The 13,278-nt window shown below is 42.2% G+C and overlaps 2 protein-coding genes across 2 annotated transcripts in view; one reads left to right on the top strand and one right to left on the bottom strand.

Annotated features, from left to right (window-relative positions):
• Window positions 1-13,278, top strand: part of SRGAP3 (SLIT-ROBO Rho GTPase activating protein 3) — a 369,413-nt gene that overhangs the window by 1,624 nt on the left and 354,511 nt on the right. The gene's annotated exons all lie outside the window — the stretch shown is intronic.
• On the bottom strand, window positions 2,455-4,593 carry LOC132215360 (synaptobrevin homolog YKT6-like). The gene has a single exon (XM_059663422.1). It carries the CDS (start codon window positions 4,472-4,474, stop codon window positions 3,878-3,880), a length of 597 nt encoding a protein of 198 aa, XP_059519405.1. The 5' UTR covers window positions 4,475-4,593; the 3' UTR covers window positions 2,455-3,877.

Genomic DNA, 13,278 nt, shown 5'->3' with positions numbered 1-13,278 from the left:
TCCTTGCATCCCCAGGATCAGGCACCTTAGCAACTCTCACTCATATTTTGAGCCCATTTTTTGTTTGTTGTACTTGCTCATCCAGTCTCCAGACATACCATTGGCTTTCTCCTCTCCTGTTTTGGTATGGGTGAGTCATGAAACCAGACAGATTGGTTCCAACACCAATTAAGGCCACCCAACCTGAGCAGAGGCCTCACTCTTTCCTCAGCTGGGATTCTCCCCTTACCCTCTCAGTACAGGTGACCTTGACTACTGCTTCACTGAGAATTAGACATGAGTTTCAGCAACATACCCTTTTTTATCTCCTTTGAATAACTTTTCAGTCCATCCCATGATTTCTGTTCTCATCGGTTTGTTACTACGTTCATTTGCTATAAACCAGTTGGCTCTGCCTCCTGTTACCTCTTCTGATCCATCTTGCATGTTGCCAGGACAATTGTTCTAACATAGCAGGAGCCTCCAAATGATTGATACAACTCCTTCACTGGCTCCTAACTACTTACAGGATGAATTCCATCATCACTGACCTACAAGGTCCCTCAATGTGCTAATGTCTGTTCTTAACAGCCTTTTCACTTGCTGCAATTTTTCACATCACACCAACAGTACCTCTCTGTTCAAGTCACACTGAATTGATTACTGTTTACCCAAATCATAGTTACGTAGTCATACCATTTTGTAGGGTCCTGTCTGCCTGAATGCTAACTTTGATGGTCTTTACCCTTCAAGACTTAAGACTCAGGTATCATCATCTCCCCTGTGATCTTGCCTTCTCTGATCTATCTTTCTAATAGCCAGACTCCCTATAAAAAAAATAGCAGTGCTTTCTCCTGATCCCATAACAAGCATGTTGAATCATAGCACTTCTCAGGTTGTTGTCATTGCTTGTTTGAATTCTCTTAACTATTCTGAGCACAGGCTCTTGTTGAGTCTTGTAGTAACACTAAGCTTCTAGTATATTCCTTGATGTGTAGCCAATCCTAAGTAAAATAGAATGACATGTAGATGTCTTTGTACAGTTTGATAGATTATTGTGGTCTCTTAAACAGTTCTTTGTGTGCTTGCTAGTGTTCTACATTAACACTATCCAATAGAACCTTCTGCAATTATGGAAATGTTCTCTATCTGTGCTGACCAATGTGGTAACCACTAACCATATATTAATACTGAGCACTGAAAATGTGGCTAATGTGACTGAAGAACTGAATTTTTAATTTTATGTAATTTAAATTGTATGGGCAGTGTAGTTATAGCCACAAACTTGTGGATTGCAAGATACTTAATATGGATGTTGGTAACTTTCTCTTCATGCTGAGCAGTAAGGAAATAAAGTTGGACTTCTGTGGCTCATTTAGGAGTTTTCCCCCGGCTTGTTTTATTTTACCTGTTTCTTTACTTCAGCTGAACCTAGCTTTGAGCTAAATCCAACAAGCCCTTACTAAAAATAAGTCTTCCTTGGACAACAGCGTGTTGAGAAAACAAGTAGTGACTAGTTTGTATTTCAAACGAGAATGCATAATGAATTTTAGGAAAGTGGGATTTCATGAAACCGTAATGGTAATAAGACTTTGTATGATGTTAATGAACACCAGCCTTAAAGTTCAGTCCTTAAAGTTTTCATTTTTGGAAAAACTTCCATCAGATGAGGCCCTAAGTATCATATTTTTTCTTCTTTAATATTTTTTTTATTGATTAAGATATTACATATGTGTCCTTATCCCCACGTTACCCCCTACGCCCCCGTTGTCTGTGTCCATTGGTTAGGCCTATATGCTTGCATATAAGTCCTTTGGTTGATCTTTCCTCCTTCCCTCCACCCTCCCCTACCTTCCCTCCAAGGCCTGACAGTCCAATCAATGCCTCTCCGTCTCTGGATCAGTCCTTGTTCATCAGTTTATGTTGTTCATTATATTCCACAAATGAGTGAGATCATGTGGTATTTATCCTTCTCCAACTGGCTTATTTCACTTAGCATAATGCTCTCCAGTTCCATCCATCCTGTGGCAAATGGTAAGAGTTCCTTTTTCTTCTTCCTCTTCTTAAAGAATACCTTTCAGCATTTCATATAATGCTGGTTTGGTGGTGATGAACTCCTTTAGCTTTTTCTTATCTGTGAAGCTCTTTATCTGACCTTCAATTCTGAATGATAGCTTTGCTGGATAAAGTAATCTTGGTTGTAGGTTTTTGGCATTCATCACTTTGAATATTTCTTGCCACTCTCTTCTGGCCTGCATGGTTTCTGTTGAGAAATCAGCTGACAGTCGTATGGGTACTCCCTTGTAGGTAACTGACTTTTTTTCTCTTGCTGCTTTTAAGATTCTCTCTTTGTCTTTTGCCCTTGGCATTTTAATTATGATGTGTCTTGGTGTGGTCCTCTTTGGATTCCTTTTGTTTGGGGTTCTCTGCGCTTCCTGGGCTTGTAAGTCTATTTCTTTCACCAGGTAGGGGAAGTTTTCTGTCATTTTTTTTTTTTTTTTTTTGGAATTTCAAAAGACAACTTTATCCAGATAGGAACCTCTCCAACAACACAAGAAAAGTTAGGCAACAATTATTAAAATACACTCTTAGCTGGATGACATGAACAGGGAGCACATGGGCACAGGGCCTCCACCAGCCACCCTCCCTCTTCCAAATCCACCCTCGCCCAAGTCCTCCCCATCATCCATGACCCAACTGTCCCAAGTGGAGCCACAGCCACCTCAGGCGCCACGAGTAGGATGGGCCTGCACCCTCAGGCGGGGTCCGGCAGGAGCCACACGGGCAGGGAGCATCCTTAGGGAGGCCAGCAGTGCCAGGAAAAAGGCAGCCAGCCGGCAGGTGAACCTGTTGGGGCAGGTGCTCAGAAGCCACAGATCCCATCTCTGGCCCAAGCGAGATTGGGGGCTGCTGGCACTTCCTGCTGGGTGAGTGGGACCTTCGGCTGGGCAAGAACCAGCACACTCAAAGAAGGACCCCTGGGTGAGACCACACGGGTTGACGCCACCCCAGCAAGGGCACCTTGCCCGCAGGTGGCACGCAGAGCAAGGAGGCAGTGTGGACAGGGCAGATGACCCAGGACCAGGCAGGCCAAGGGGCCGGGACCTGCTGGGCCATCGCCTGGGCTGCTGTGGCCTGGTTTCCTGCTGCTGAGGGTCAAGAAGGATGGGGGGAGGGGGGACTGAGTCAGCACGGACGGGGACTGCCACACTCAGACAAGTGGGGTGCTGGGTCCTTGGTTGGCTGGCACCTGCTCTTGATGCCCAGTAACAGTGGCCACGGGAAGGCCACTTGCTAAGACACGCAGGCCCAGGTGGTTGCCAAAACAGTTTTGCTGCCAGAGGCACATGCCTGGGATCCAGGTTCAAGGCCAAGTGCAGGTCAGGCAGGCGCCCCGCCCCCTCCAACACCTCCAAGGCGTCAGTGGGAGTCAGTCTCAGCAGAGATGCAAACCGTGTCTCAGAACTTGTGAATCCCAGGGGCTGTCTCCTCATGACCCTGCTTGTCCCACCCCCGTGACCCTGGCGGCTTTCCCAGGAGAACCCAGTGTGTGCTGTCACCCCTCGCCCTGTGGATTGAGAACCCCCTCACTGAAGCGTTAACACAGTTGATGTACGGGTTAGACAAGAGCCCTTCGGCATCTGCAGGAGTCATGGAGTGTTTACGGTTTCCTTTGGCCCCAAAATACCTCTGAGGACCTCAAATTATCTTTTCAAAAATGCCCTGAAACATGAATTTGAACATTCCCCACCCCAGGTCCCTTCCGCTGCCTCGGCGCCTCCAGGAGCTCCAGTGAACGGTGACGGTGCTCTAGTCTTGCTGTGGCCGAGGCATCTCCCAAAGCCGCGGTTCTGATGGAATGATGGGGATGCAGCAAGGGGGCCTCTGTGGGCTACGGTCACATGACTGCACAGCACGAGTTTTGCTTCCGGGCCGTTTTGTAGAAGGCTTTAGAGTGAATTCCCAGCACTTCGGATTTGGACACCAGGTCGTCTATCTTCTCGCCTCGTTCTAACAGGGACTCCATGGTGTTGTGCAGAATGATCTTGGTCTCATCTAGTTCAGCCTGCACTTTACTCATGGGGTCAGCTTCCCGGGGATTCTGGTAGGTACTAAGGTAGCCATCCAGGGCTGTGTAGTGGATGGTAGCAGGGGCTCCAACAGGCCAGTCGATCCTGTCCACCTGCTTGGAGAAATCATCCAGCACCTTCTCCAGCAAGGTGAAAGCCACCCGGGACGGGTACTCGCTGTCAGCAATGACCACTCCCGCCAGACTGTCGTTCCGCACGTAGACGTGGCACAGATATTCTTGTTCCTTGACGGAAGCTCTGTTGCCTTTGGCCGAGCGCTCCACAATCAGCTGGCTGGTGAAGGTCATGAACTCCTGAACACTGGTCCTCTGGAAGAAGCTGAAGGACGACACGTCGTAGGCGGCGCTGAGCAGCACCGCCTTGGGGTCGCCTTTGTAGAGGACGCTCAGGCTGAACAGCTTCATGGCGCCGCCGGGGCGCCCGCCCGCCCGACCGGCGAGCAGCGAGCAGCGCGGCCGCCGCCCCTCGAGACCGCCGGCTGCTGACGGGTCCGACGCCGCTTCCTCCTCCCGGCTCGGGGCCCACTTCCCAAGTTTTCTGTCATTATTTCTTCAAATAGGTTTTCAATATCTTGCCCTCTCTCTTCTGGCACCCCTATAATTCTGATATTGGTACCCTTGAAGTTGTCCCAGAGGCTCCTTACACTATCTTCATATCTTTGGTTTCTTTTTGCTTTTTTGGTTGGGTATTTTTTGTTTCTTCATATTTCAAATCTTTGACTTGATTCTTGGGATCCTCTTGTCTGCTGTTGGATCTCTGTGTATTATTCTTTATTTCAGTCAGTGTATGCTTAATTTCTAGTTGGTCTTTTTTCATATCCTCCAGGGTCTCACTAAATTTATCGGCGGTTTCCATAAAATTCTTGAAAAACCTTATAAACGTGGTTTTGAACTCTATATCCAGTCGTTTGCTTTCCTCCATTTCTGTCATTTGTGACCTGTTTCTTTGTCTCCACATTTTTTATGCTTCCCTGTGTTGGTAGAGTGGTTTTGTGTGCTAGGTGTCCTATAGGGCCCAGTAGCTCAGCCTCCCCAGTTACCTGAGGTAGACACAGTTGGTGCACCCCCTTGTGGGCTTTGTGCACAGTCTTGTTGTAGTTATGCCTTGATTGTTGTTGGTATCACTGGGAGGAATTGACTTCCAGGCCAATTGGCTGTGAGAATCAGCTGTGTCTGCAGTGGGAGAATTCTGTGCTGGAGACACCCCTCCGGGGCAAGACTTGCTTCAGTGAGGCTTTGGTGCTCACTGAGTCTGCCCCCTGAGTGCGTCCCTTATGGATCTGAGGAGTTGTAATCCGGATGGTCTCACTCTGACCACTGGGTACACTGGCTCTTGGATCTAAGGAGGTGCTAATTTAGCCTCTTCCTTAGGTTACCCAGCAGGAGCTACGAAGAGATCTGCAGATTCCCCTTCCTTTTTTGGAGTTTGGAGGTGCCCAGATGAGGCCCAGCTGTGAAGCAATGCAAGCTGCTGTGGGGCCTTGGGCCTTCTCTTGGAAGTTCTGGGTCTGTCTGGCCCAGCTGCAAGTTGTTAGGTAATTTTCAGGTTGCAGCGGGCCAGGGCATTCATATGCAAAAGCCTCTGCTGCAGCTTGGGTGGGGCGGGTCTCAAGGAATCAACAGGACGGAGCAAGCAGCTATGGCTGATCCTCAGCCCTGCCCTAAGGGGCCGTGTCTCAGTGTCCCGATAATTGCTGCAAGCACCTCTGAGGGAAAGCCGCCCTCAAGTTCCGAGTTCTGCCTGCTGCCAGACAGTCCAGTTTCTCCCCGTATGAGTCCTGGGTCCCCAGAGACTTCCCGGAACCAGAGTTCAGAGCAGTCGGGAGCTTGTGACTCCCTCCCGATTCAAAAAGACAGCCACGTCCTCAGATGCCAGCCCCTTTCTGCGCGCGCATTTGAGCCTCCGTACGTCTGCACTTTACTTCCGCAGCTCCTCTGAGTCTCAGTGTGCTTTTCTCTTTCCTTCTAGTTGTAGAATTTCCACTCAGCCAGCCTTCCTGTAGTTCTGGATGATATCCGTTTTGTCTTTTCGTTGTATTTTTGAAGTTGTTGTGGGAGGCAGCAATTTCCGGTGTTTACCTATGCCGCCATCTTGGTTTTTCCCTCTTAAGTTTCTTATTTGCTTCTGATGTTGGCAGCTCCTACACCACACAGCAAAAATAGCCTCGGGCTATGGTATGCCTATTTATCTGACAACAATGACTACAACTTGAGAAACACCTTTCTAATCCAATATGTCTCTAATTTTTTCCTCAACTGTTTTTTGGAGAATTTTTCCCTTCCAAAAAACTGAATGGGAAAACATTTTGAAAAGCAGGAAAGTAGTGATAGTTAATCTTTTTGGAAACTTTCAGGTCAGATTTTTTTTCTTTTTTTTTTTTTTTTCTTTTTTTTTTTTTCTTTTTTTTTAAAATATATTTTATTGAACTTTTACAGAGAGGAAGGGAGAGAGATAGAGAGTTAGAAACATCATTGAGAGAGAAACATCAATCAGCTGCCGCCTGCACATCTCCCACTGGGGATGTGCCCGCAACCCAGGTACATGCCCTTGACCGGAATCGAACCCGGGACCCATCTTTCTGCAGGCTGACGCTCTATCCACTGAGCCAAACCGGTTTCGGCAGATTTTTTTTCTTTTAAACGGGATGTTAAATTACTTCAAATACTGTTTTTTGCACATGAAAGTTACATTTTTTTATTTAACCACTAAGTGCATTGAAGGATACAGATTTATTGATTCCCAGTATCTGTACTCAATAAATGTTGGTTTTATTGATTTATTTGTGAAATTATTTTCCAATAATATTGGAAGTCCACAGAACACACAAATAAGGCTCCTTTTATGGAGAAACTTTAGGTCATACTTAACCTAAGTCTGTTAATATTCTCTTCATAAGGGAAACTGATGCTGAAAGGGCAGAGCAGGACTAACTCCATTTTGTACTGCGTCCTCCATCTTGTTAACTATGTCTCTAACATGACCCCTTTTCTGAAAAAAAAACACACAGAATGTGTCAGTTACCCAGCCCTCCGTTAAATCAGCCAATGGGAACCCAAGGGGAAATAACCTAAGGCCAAAAGTATGCTAACCGCATCCTGTCTTTGTGTAACTGGACCCTAGCCTCACCCAACCAATCAGAATCAGCCAACTCAGTGGCCCGAGCATCACCCCAAGTCCTATAAAATTGCTGGACTTCTGAAACTCGGGGCTCTCTGCATCCTGGCTCTCCGTCGGTAGAGGCGGAGAGACTGAGCTCGAGCTTGAATAAAGGCTCTTTGCTTTTGCATCGGACTCGGCTCCCAGGTGGTCTTTGGGGATCTTGAAATCTGGGCATAACATTGCCTCATGGTCTCTGAATACAATCTATTCATTTGTTCACTGTTCAACCCTTCCTTAGGTTTCCTGTTTGAACCACTGTACTTATCCTCTTCCTGTGCTTTATTTCCTTAGGCTTTATAATTTTTTAATAAACCAGCAACCTATCTCCTTTTGAAGTAGAACCATACTATTTTTTCTAGGACAAAAACACTTAAACTTGCATGGGAGAATGGAGGATTTTGTACAGGCTTTTAATTTTTTTAAATTTGCAAAATTTGAACTATATAATGTTGCTCCCATATATTTTTTATGCATGGAGGAGGTTTGGTACAATTATGGTTTGCAACTGTTATTCCAGAATATGATAGGGATCAGCATCACAAGGTTAAGACTGGTTTGTTTTATGCCAGTCTTAGTTGTAGGGCATTTTGTTAGGTCACATCCAGGAGTCTGGCACTGTACTTTGCAGGTTGGAAATTCTTGGCTTTGTTACATTATGTTTGATTTTGTTACATCCTGTTTTATATTGGAGGACATACTTCTACAGAACCTTTAATTTATTTTATTTTTTCTAATTTAAGACTCCCCATTATTGATGGGGTGAGAAACTGAATTGTTACAGAATTGTGTTAGCATTGAATCAAATATTTACGTTTATTTTATTTAGGCCAGGCTTACATCTGATGAATTATTCCTGGTTTGATGTATACCTTCATAGTGACTAGATAGACTATTTCTGCCTCTTAGATTATATCTCAAAGTCATGGTTACCTGAAATAATCCAACTTTACAGCTTTTCCCCTAGAATTTACAATCATCACTGACTTTTAGTTTGTCCTGATACTTAGTCACCTTTGTTTGGTAATTGTTTTTTAACATGTTTAAGATTGAATCTTCCTAAAAACAGTAATACATTTTCAGATCATGTTTTATAGAATTGGTTATTTTACCAGCTAACTAAACCACCCTAATATATGAATTCTTGTCAACTCAGTCAACATTCCTTACAGCCTTTCCTCTTTTTACTGACTGTGGCTTAAAAATCTCATCCCGCACTTTTTATTATAATAAATAATGGCAACATATTCTAGTGCACACTATAAGCAAAAGCTAATGAAAACATAGTGTAGGTGAAGAAATTAATATTTATTGATTACCAATTGTGGCCTCTTTGTCATTATGGTGTGGTGCTGATATATAAACCGGAGTTAGAGTAGGAAACTAAAGGTTAAACAACTTTGTTTTAGACACCAACAAATTAAGGACCAGGAATTATGGTTTGAATTGCATAAGTCAGTATTCTTTCTCTGATGATAGCAGTCTTAAGAAATTTAATCTGTTGCTGGATACAGGATGGGTTATAAGAAGGGAGAAATTTGAAGGCAGAGATACTACTTAGGAGTTTCTTTCCCAGTAGTACAGACACCAAATGATGAGGTCTGGTATAGTGATGGCAATCAAAATGGGAAATAAGTTGACTCAGTAACTGACCAAATGTCAATACATCACTTCTTCAGGGAACCTTGATGTCTTCAATTATGCTACTTTGGATCCCCAACTTGAATGTCGTCATAGCAGCTCTCACAATTGTAATTAGTAGTTGAGTGAGTGGTGGGTTTTTGTTTTACTTTTTTAAGGCTATTTTCTTAGTTGCCTAAGCATGGGGAGGTCTTCTAGGTCAAACAATATTCATAATACCGAGCTGTTATTTACTTCTCACAAGTGTGTAAAGGATACATGATGTGTGATGTAAGAGATCATTACTGATGTTAATTGAACAGAGGATATTCTTAAATTTTCTAGAATTTCCTAAGGTGGTAGGGTTGGGGTATGAATATTTGTTTTTAGGAATTAACTTACTTTTTAGGTTATACTTTCTATAATCCCAGGACCCTCAGTATTACATAATTATAAATATAAAATCCTGTCATTTTCTTTGTGCCTAAGTATAAACCAAAGTACATTCTGTTGTCTTGTTATGCAATAGTGCTCTAAATATTTGCTCAGAACTTTCAAAATTTTAAATTTACAATTTATTTTAGAATTTAGCAACACAAAATAAACCAATTTATATTATTCTTATTTAAGAATGGGTCATTGACTTAAAAAAAAAGATTAGAAGATTGCTTGTTCAACCCACACCTTATGTCTAAAAATGCTAAAAAAGGTGAATTTAAGATATTGCAGAACTCTTACAGGAAGAATCAAGTTCAAAGAAACTATAAGGAAAAGCTACTGAAATAAGTTACTGTAGGACATTGGCTGGAGAAACACAATAGCTGAGAAACAAAAAGCCATATACATTTGACACTAGTGGATGAAAAGTAAAAAATAGTAGCTCTACTTTTTAACAATAGAGTAACTTGTATAGGAAAGATTTGTGTGCAGACATGAAATCTGTGTTATCTTTGTAGAAGAGTATTTAAGCCTTAGAAATGGATGAATCTACAAACATGTCTGGGCTTGTTATTTTGCTTGTACAGGGTGGGGCAAAAGTAGGTTGGTAGTTCATATGGAAAATAATCCTATCCAATAAAAGAGAAAGATGGTAATTGGCGTACGACCGCTACCCTTCTCACTGGCTAATCAGCAAGATATGCAAATTAACTGTCAGCCAAGATGGCGGCTGGCAGCCAGGCAGCTTGAAACTAACATGAGGCTTGCTTACTTCAGTGACGGAGGAAACCAACGTTCCCCGCCTGCCTTGCCGGCCTCTGAGCCTGCAGTTTAAAAAACATTGTAACAAATAAAGAAGCTAAACAAAACCCCAGAAACCTGCTTTCAGCTAGCTGGGATCTCAGAGCTGGAATTGATACAGAGTTTCGATTATAGAACCGAAACAAACCAGCTACCTGCTTTCAGCAGCGGATGCCTAATAGCTGGAGCCTCAGAGCTAAAGCTGGCCCAGAATAAAAAGAAAAAAAGGAGCAGTTGGGAGCTTCAGTCCCAGCCTGAAAATAGCCCTCAGCCCCTCACCCAGACTGGCCCTGCTCTGAGCCCGACCAGGGGCTGCACCTAGGGATTAGGCCTGCCCTCTGCCACGCGGGAGCAGGCCTAAGCCAGCAGGTCATTATCTCCCGAGGGGTCCCAGACTGTGAGAGGGCACAGGCCGGGCTGAGGGACCCCCCATTCCCCCCCCCCCCCCCGAGTGCACAAATTTTTGTGCACCAGGCCTCTAGTACAATAATAAATAATACAAGAATAAACTTTGTGTACTCACAACTGTAAACCTATTTTTGCCCCACCCTGTATTTGTCCAGCATTAGCATCAACTAGTCAGAGACTTTTAAGTGAAAGCCTGGCAACAAACAAAATATGTCCTGAAATAGTTAAAATGTTGAATAAAGTCTCAGGGTTTATCAGGATATTTTCACATGGTGAAAAGGCAAAGGTGGGTGAAACTGTCAGCATTTTGGCATAAATCAAGGCAGTCACAACCAGACTGTAGTTGTTCTTCCCTGCCATGCATTTGCAGAATAAACCCAGGGGTAAGAATGTAGCAGTTTCACTTCATGTCCTTATGAAAACAGTAAATTTTATTATATCTGGACCGTGAGTACGTAACATTAAATGTGAGTGATGAAATGGGAAAATTGCATATAGTACTTCTGCTACATACTAAACGACAGTGGTTTCAAGAAAAAGCACTCCTGCGGTTTGGAAAGAATAACTATCAAATTTTGGTTGTCAGAGTTGGCTATTTGGCAGACATTTTGGAATATAAAGGAAGTGAGACTTTAAAGGAAAACAATTGACTGCTGTTTTCAATGATAAAATTCAAATTTAAAGTGAAAATTAGAATTTTGGGAAAACTTGTATCCACTACCAGGGAGCTTGACATCTTTCTAGTGTAGTTGTTTTTTTGTGAGATATAGTGATAGTAATATGATTTTTAGATATTATATAATGAACTGGGTCAACATTTGGGAGATTTATATTATTAAGTGAACTAATATTTTCCAAATGACCAATACATGAAATTACCAAAAAAATGCAAATAAGTAACATATCTCAACCAATTGAATGTGGAAAGAAAAAAATTAAGGCAGACATTTTAGAGAACTGATTTGCAAAAAATGTAAAATAAATCCACTCTGAAAATAGTTACTTCCATGAAATGCTAATATAACAATATATTTGTCACTAACTTGAATTTTTTTTTAATTCATAATATGGACAAATAATGGTAATCAAAGTTATTTGGGCCCCTCAGTTTTTAAAAAGGGGTCCTGAGGCCAAAAAGTTTGAAAAACAGCTGCTCTAGCACAATGTACTAGTTAACCCTCCAATGCCTATTGAATAACTAGATGGAGTTGAGAAAAAAAAAATGACTCCGTGTTAAGGCTGGATGACTGGGCGAACAAGTATGCCCTATAGGACCCAGAGCAGATGTTAGTGGAGAAAGGTATGTTCATGTTGAGTTTTAGATGGAACACATAAGGATAACGGGCAGTTGGAAATTTAGAATTTGATCTTGAGAAAAGCTAAAATACCATTTTCCTTTCCAGTGAAAGTTGCTTTTGTCATGAATATATATAATCAAATAGCTACAACTTCACAACTGATCAGCAAATATGTTAGCTTTGGTGCAAAATATAAGGGTGACAGTGTAGGTCTCTTTAATCAGTGATAGTTTTTTTTTCACATTGTGCACTTTTAAAATTTGGTATAGGAGACCTATTTCTTTTTTTTAAAATGTTTTAATTGACTTCAGGGAGAGATAGAAACATCAATGAGAGAAAATCATCTATCAGCAGCCTCCTGTGTGCCCCCTACTGGGGACCTAGCCCACAACCCAGGCGTGTGCCCCGACTTGGGAATTGAACTTCGACCTCCTGGTTCATGGGTTGAAGATACTCAACCACTGAGTCACACTGGCTGGGCTGATTCTTTTTTTTTTTTTTTTTTAATGTACCAAGGTACAATAATTAAATGTGATTTTTTTTCTCATGGAATTTTCAAACTTTTACCATATCTCCACTGAGATTGCCACATCTCACCTGAAATTTTTAGAAAAGGCTATGCTGAGAATTAAGAATGTATTACTTTTTCTATGCCTATTTACTGTTATATTTTACTTTAGGAACTCTACAGGCCTTTTAAAATACCTCTGTTTTTCATTCTTTAACTTATTGTTTGGTTCTTGCAGTGAAGACCTGAGCTATATCTGACACTGAATATACCAGAATCTAGTTTTGGCAGTTTCTGGAAAGTTACCATTTTAAAATAAGTGTTTAACAAATGTTTCCTTTTTTTCACCACTGTCAGTCTCTGGGAGATAACCATCTTCCTTTCATTTAATTTTAAAAAAAAATCTGTCTCAGTGTTTATGTTGCTATTTTTCCCTCTAAAATATACTGACTCCCAGTAATGAATGTCTAGAATCTAGATTATAACTCGTTCATTTTGTGTTCAGATTAAGATTACCGTCCCATCTTTTCACATTTCCATGGTGTTAGGAGGCCCACTTCAAGGTTAAAAACCAAAGTCACAGAATGAGTTAGGTGACAGTGTCATATATAACTCAAACCCAGCTCTTCTGACTCCTGATAGCCATTTCCTATTCCTGCCATCAGATTATAAAACATAATACTAGGGTGGAAAGACTTCAAACTATTGCAGACAATGCTCTACATATTTGCATAATCTTGAATCAATTTGGTCACGTTTTTATGGTAAGACTACAGCTATGAAGGAACAGGCTCAAATTTGATATAAAAACTAAGCCAATGTTCAAAAATATTCTTTTGTTCATCAAATATTAAATGTCCACTCTGGAAGTTACTGTACCAAGCATTTGATAAACAGTGGTGTACATGGATGTGATCCTTATACTTTCCAGTTCTGTGGGCTATATTGACCCAGAGAGGTTTAAATGGTTTCTTTTATC

Source organism: Myotis daubentonii, chromosome 14, assembly GCF_963259705.1.
Source record: "Myotis daubentonii chromosome 14, mMyoDau2.1, whole genome shotgun sequence".
Lineage (NCBI taxonomy): Eukaryota > Metazoa > Chordata > Mammalia > Chiroptera > Vespertilionidae > Myotis > Myotis daubentonii.
Note: the sequence above shows the minus strand (reverse complement) of the source record. Positions and strands in the feature narration are given on the sequence as shown.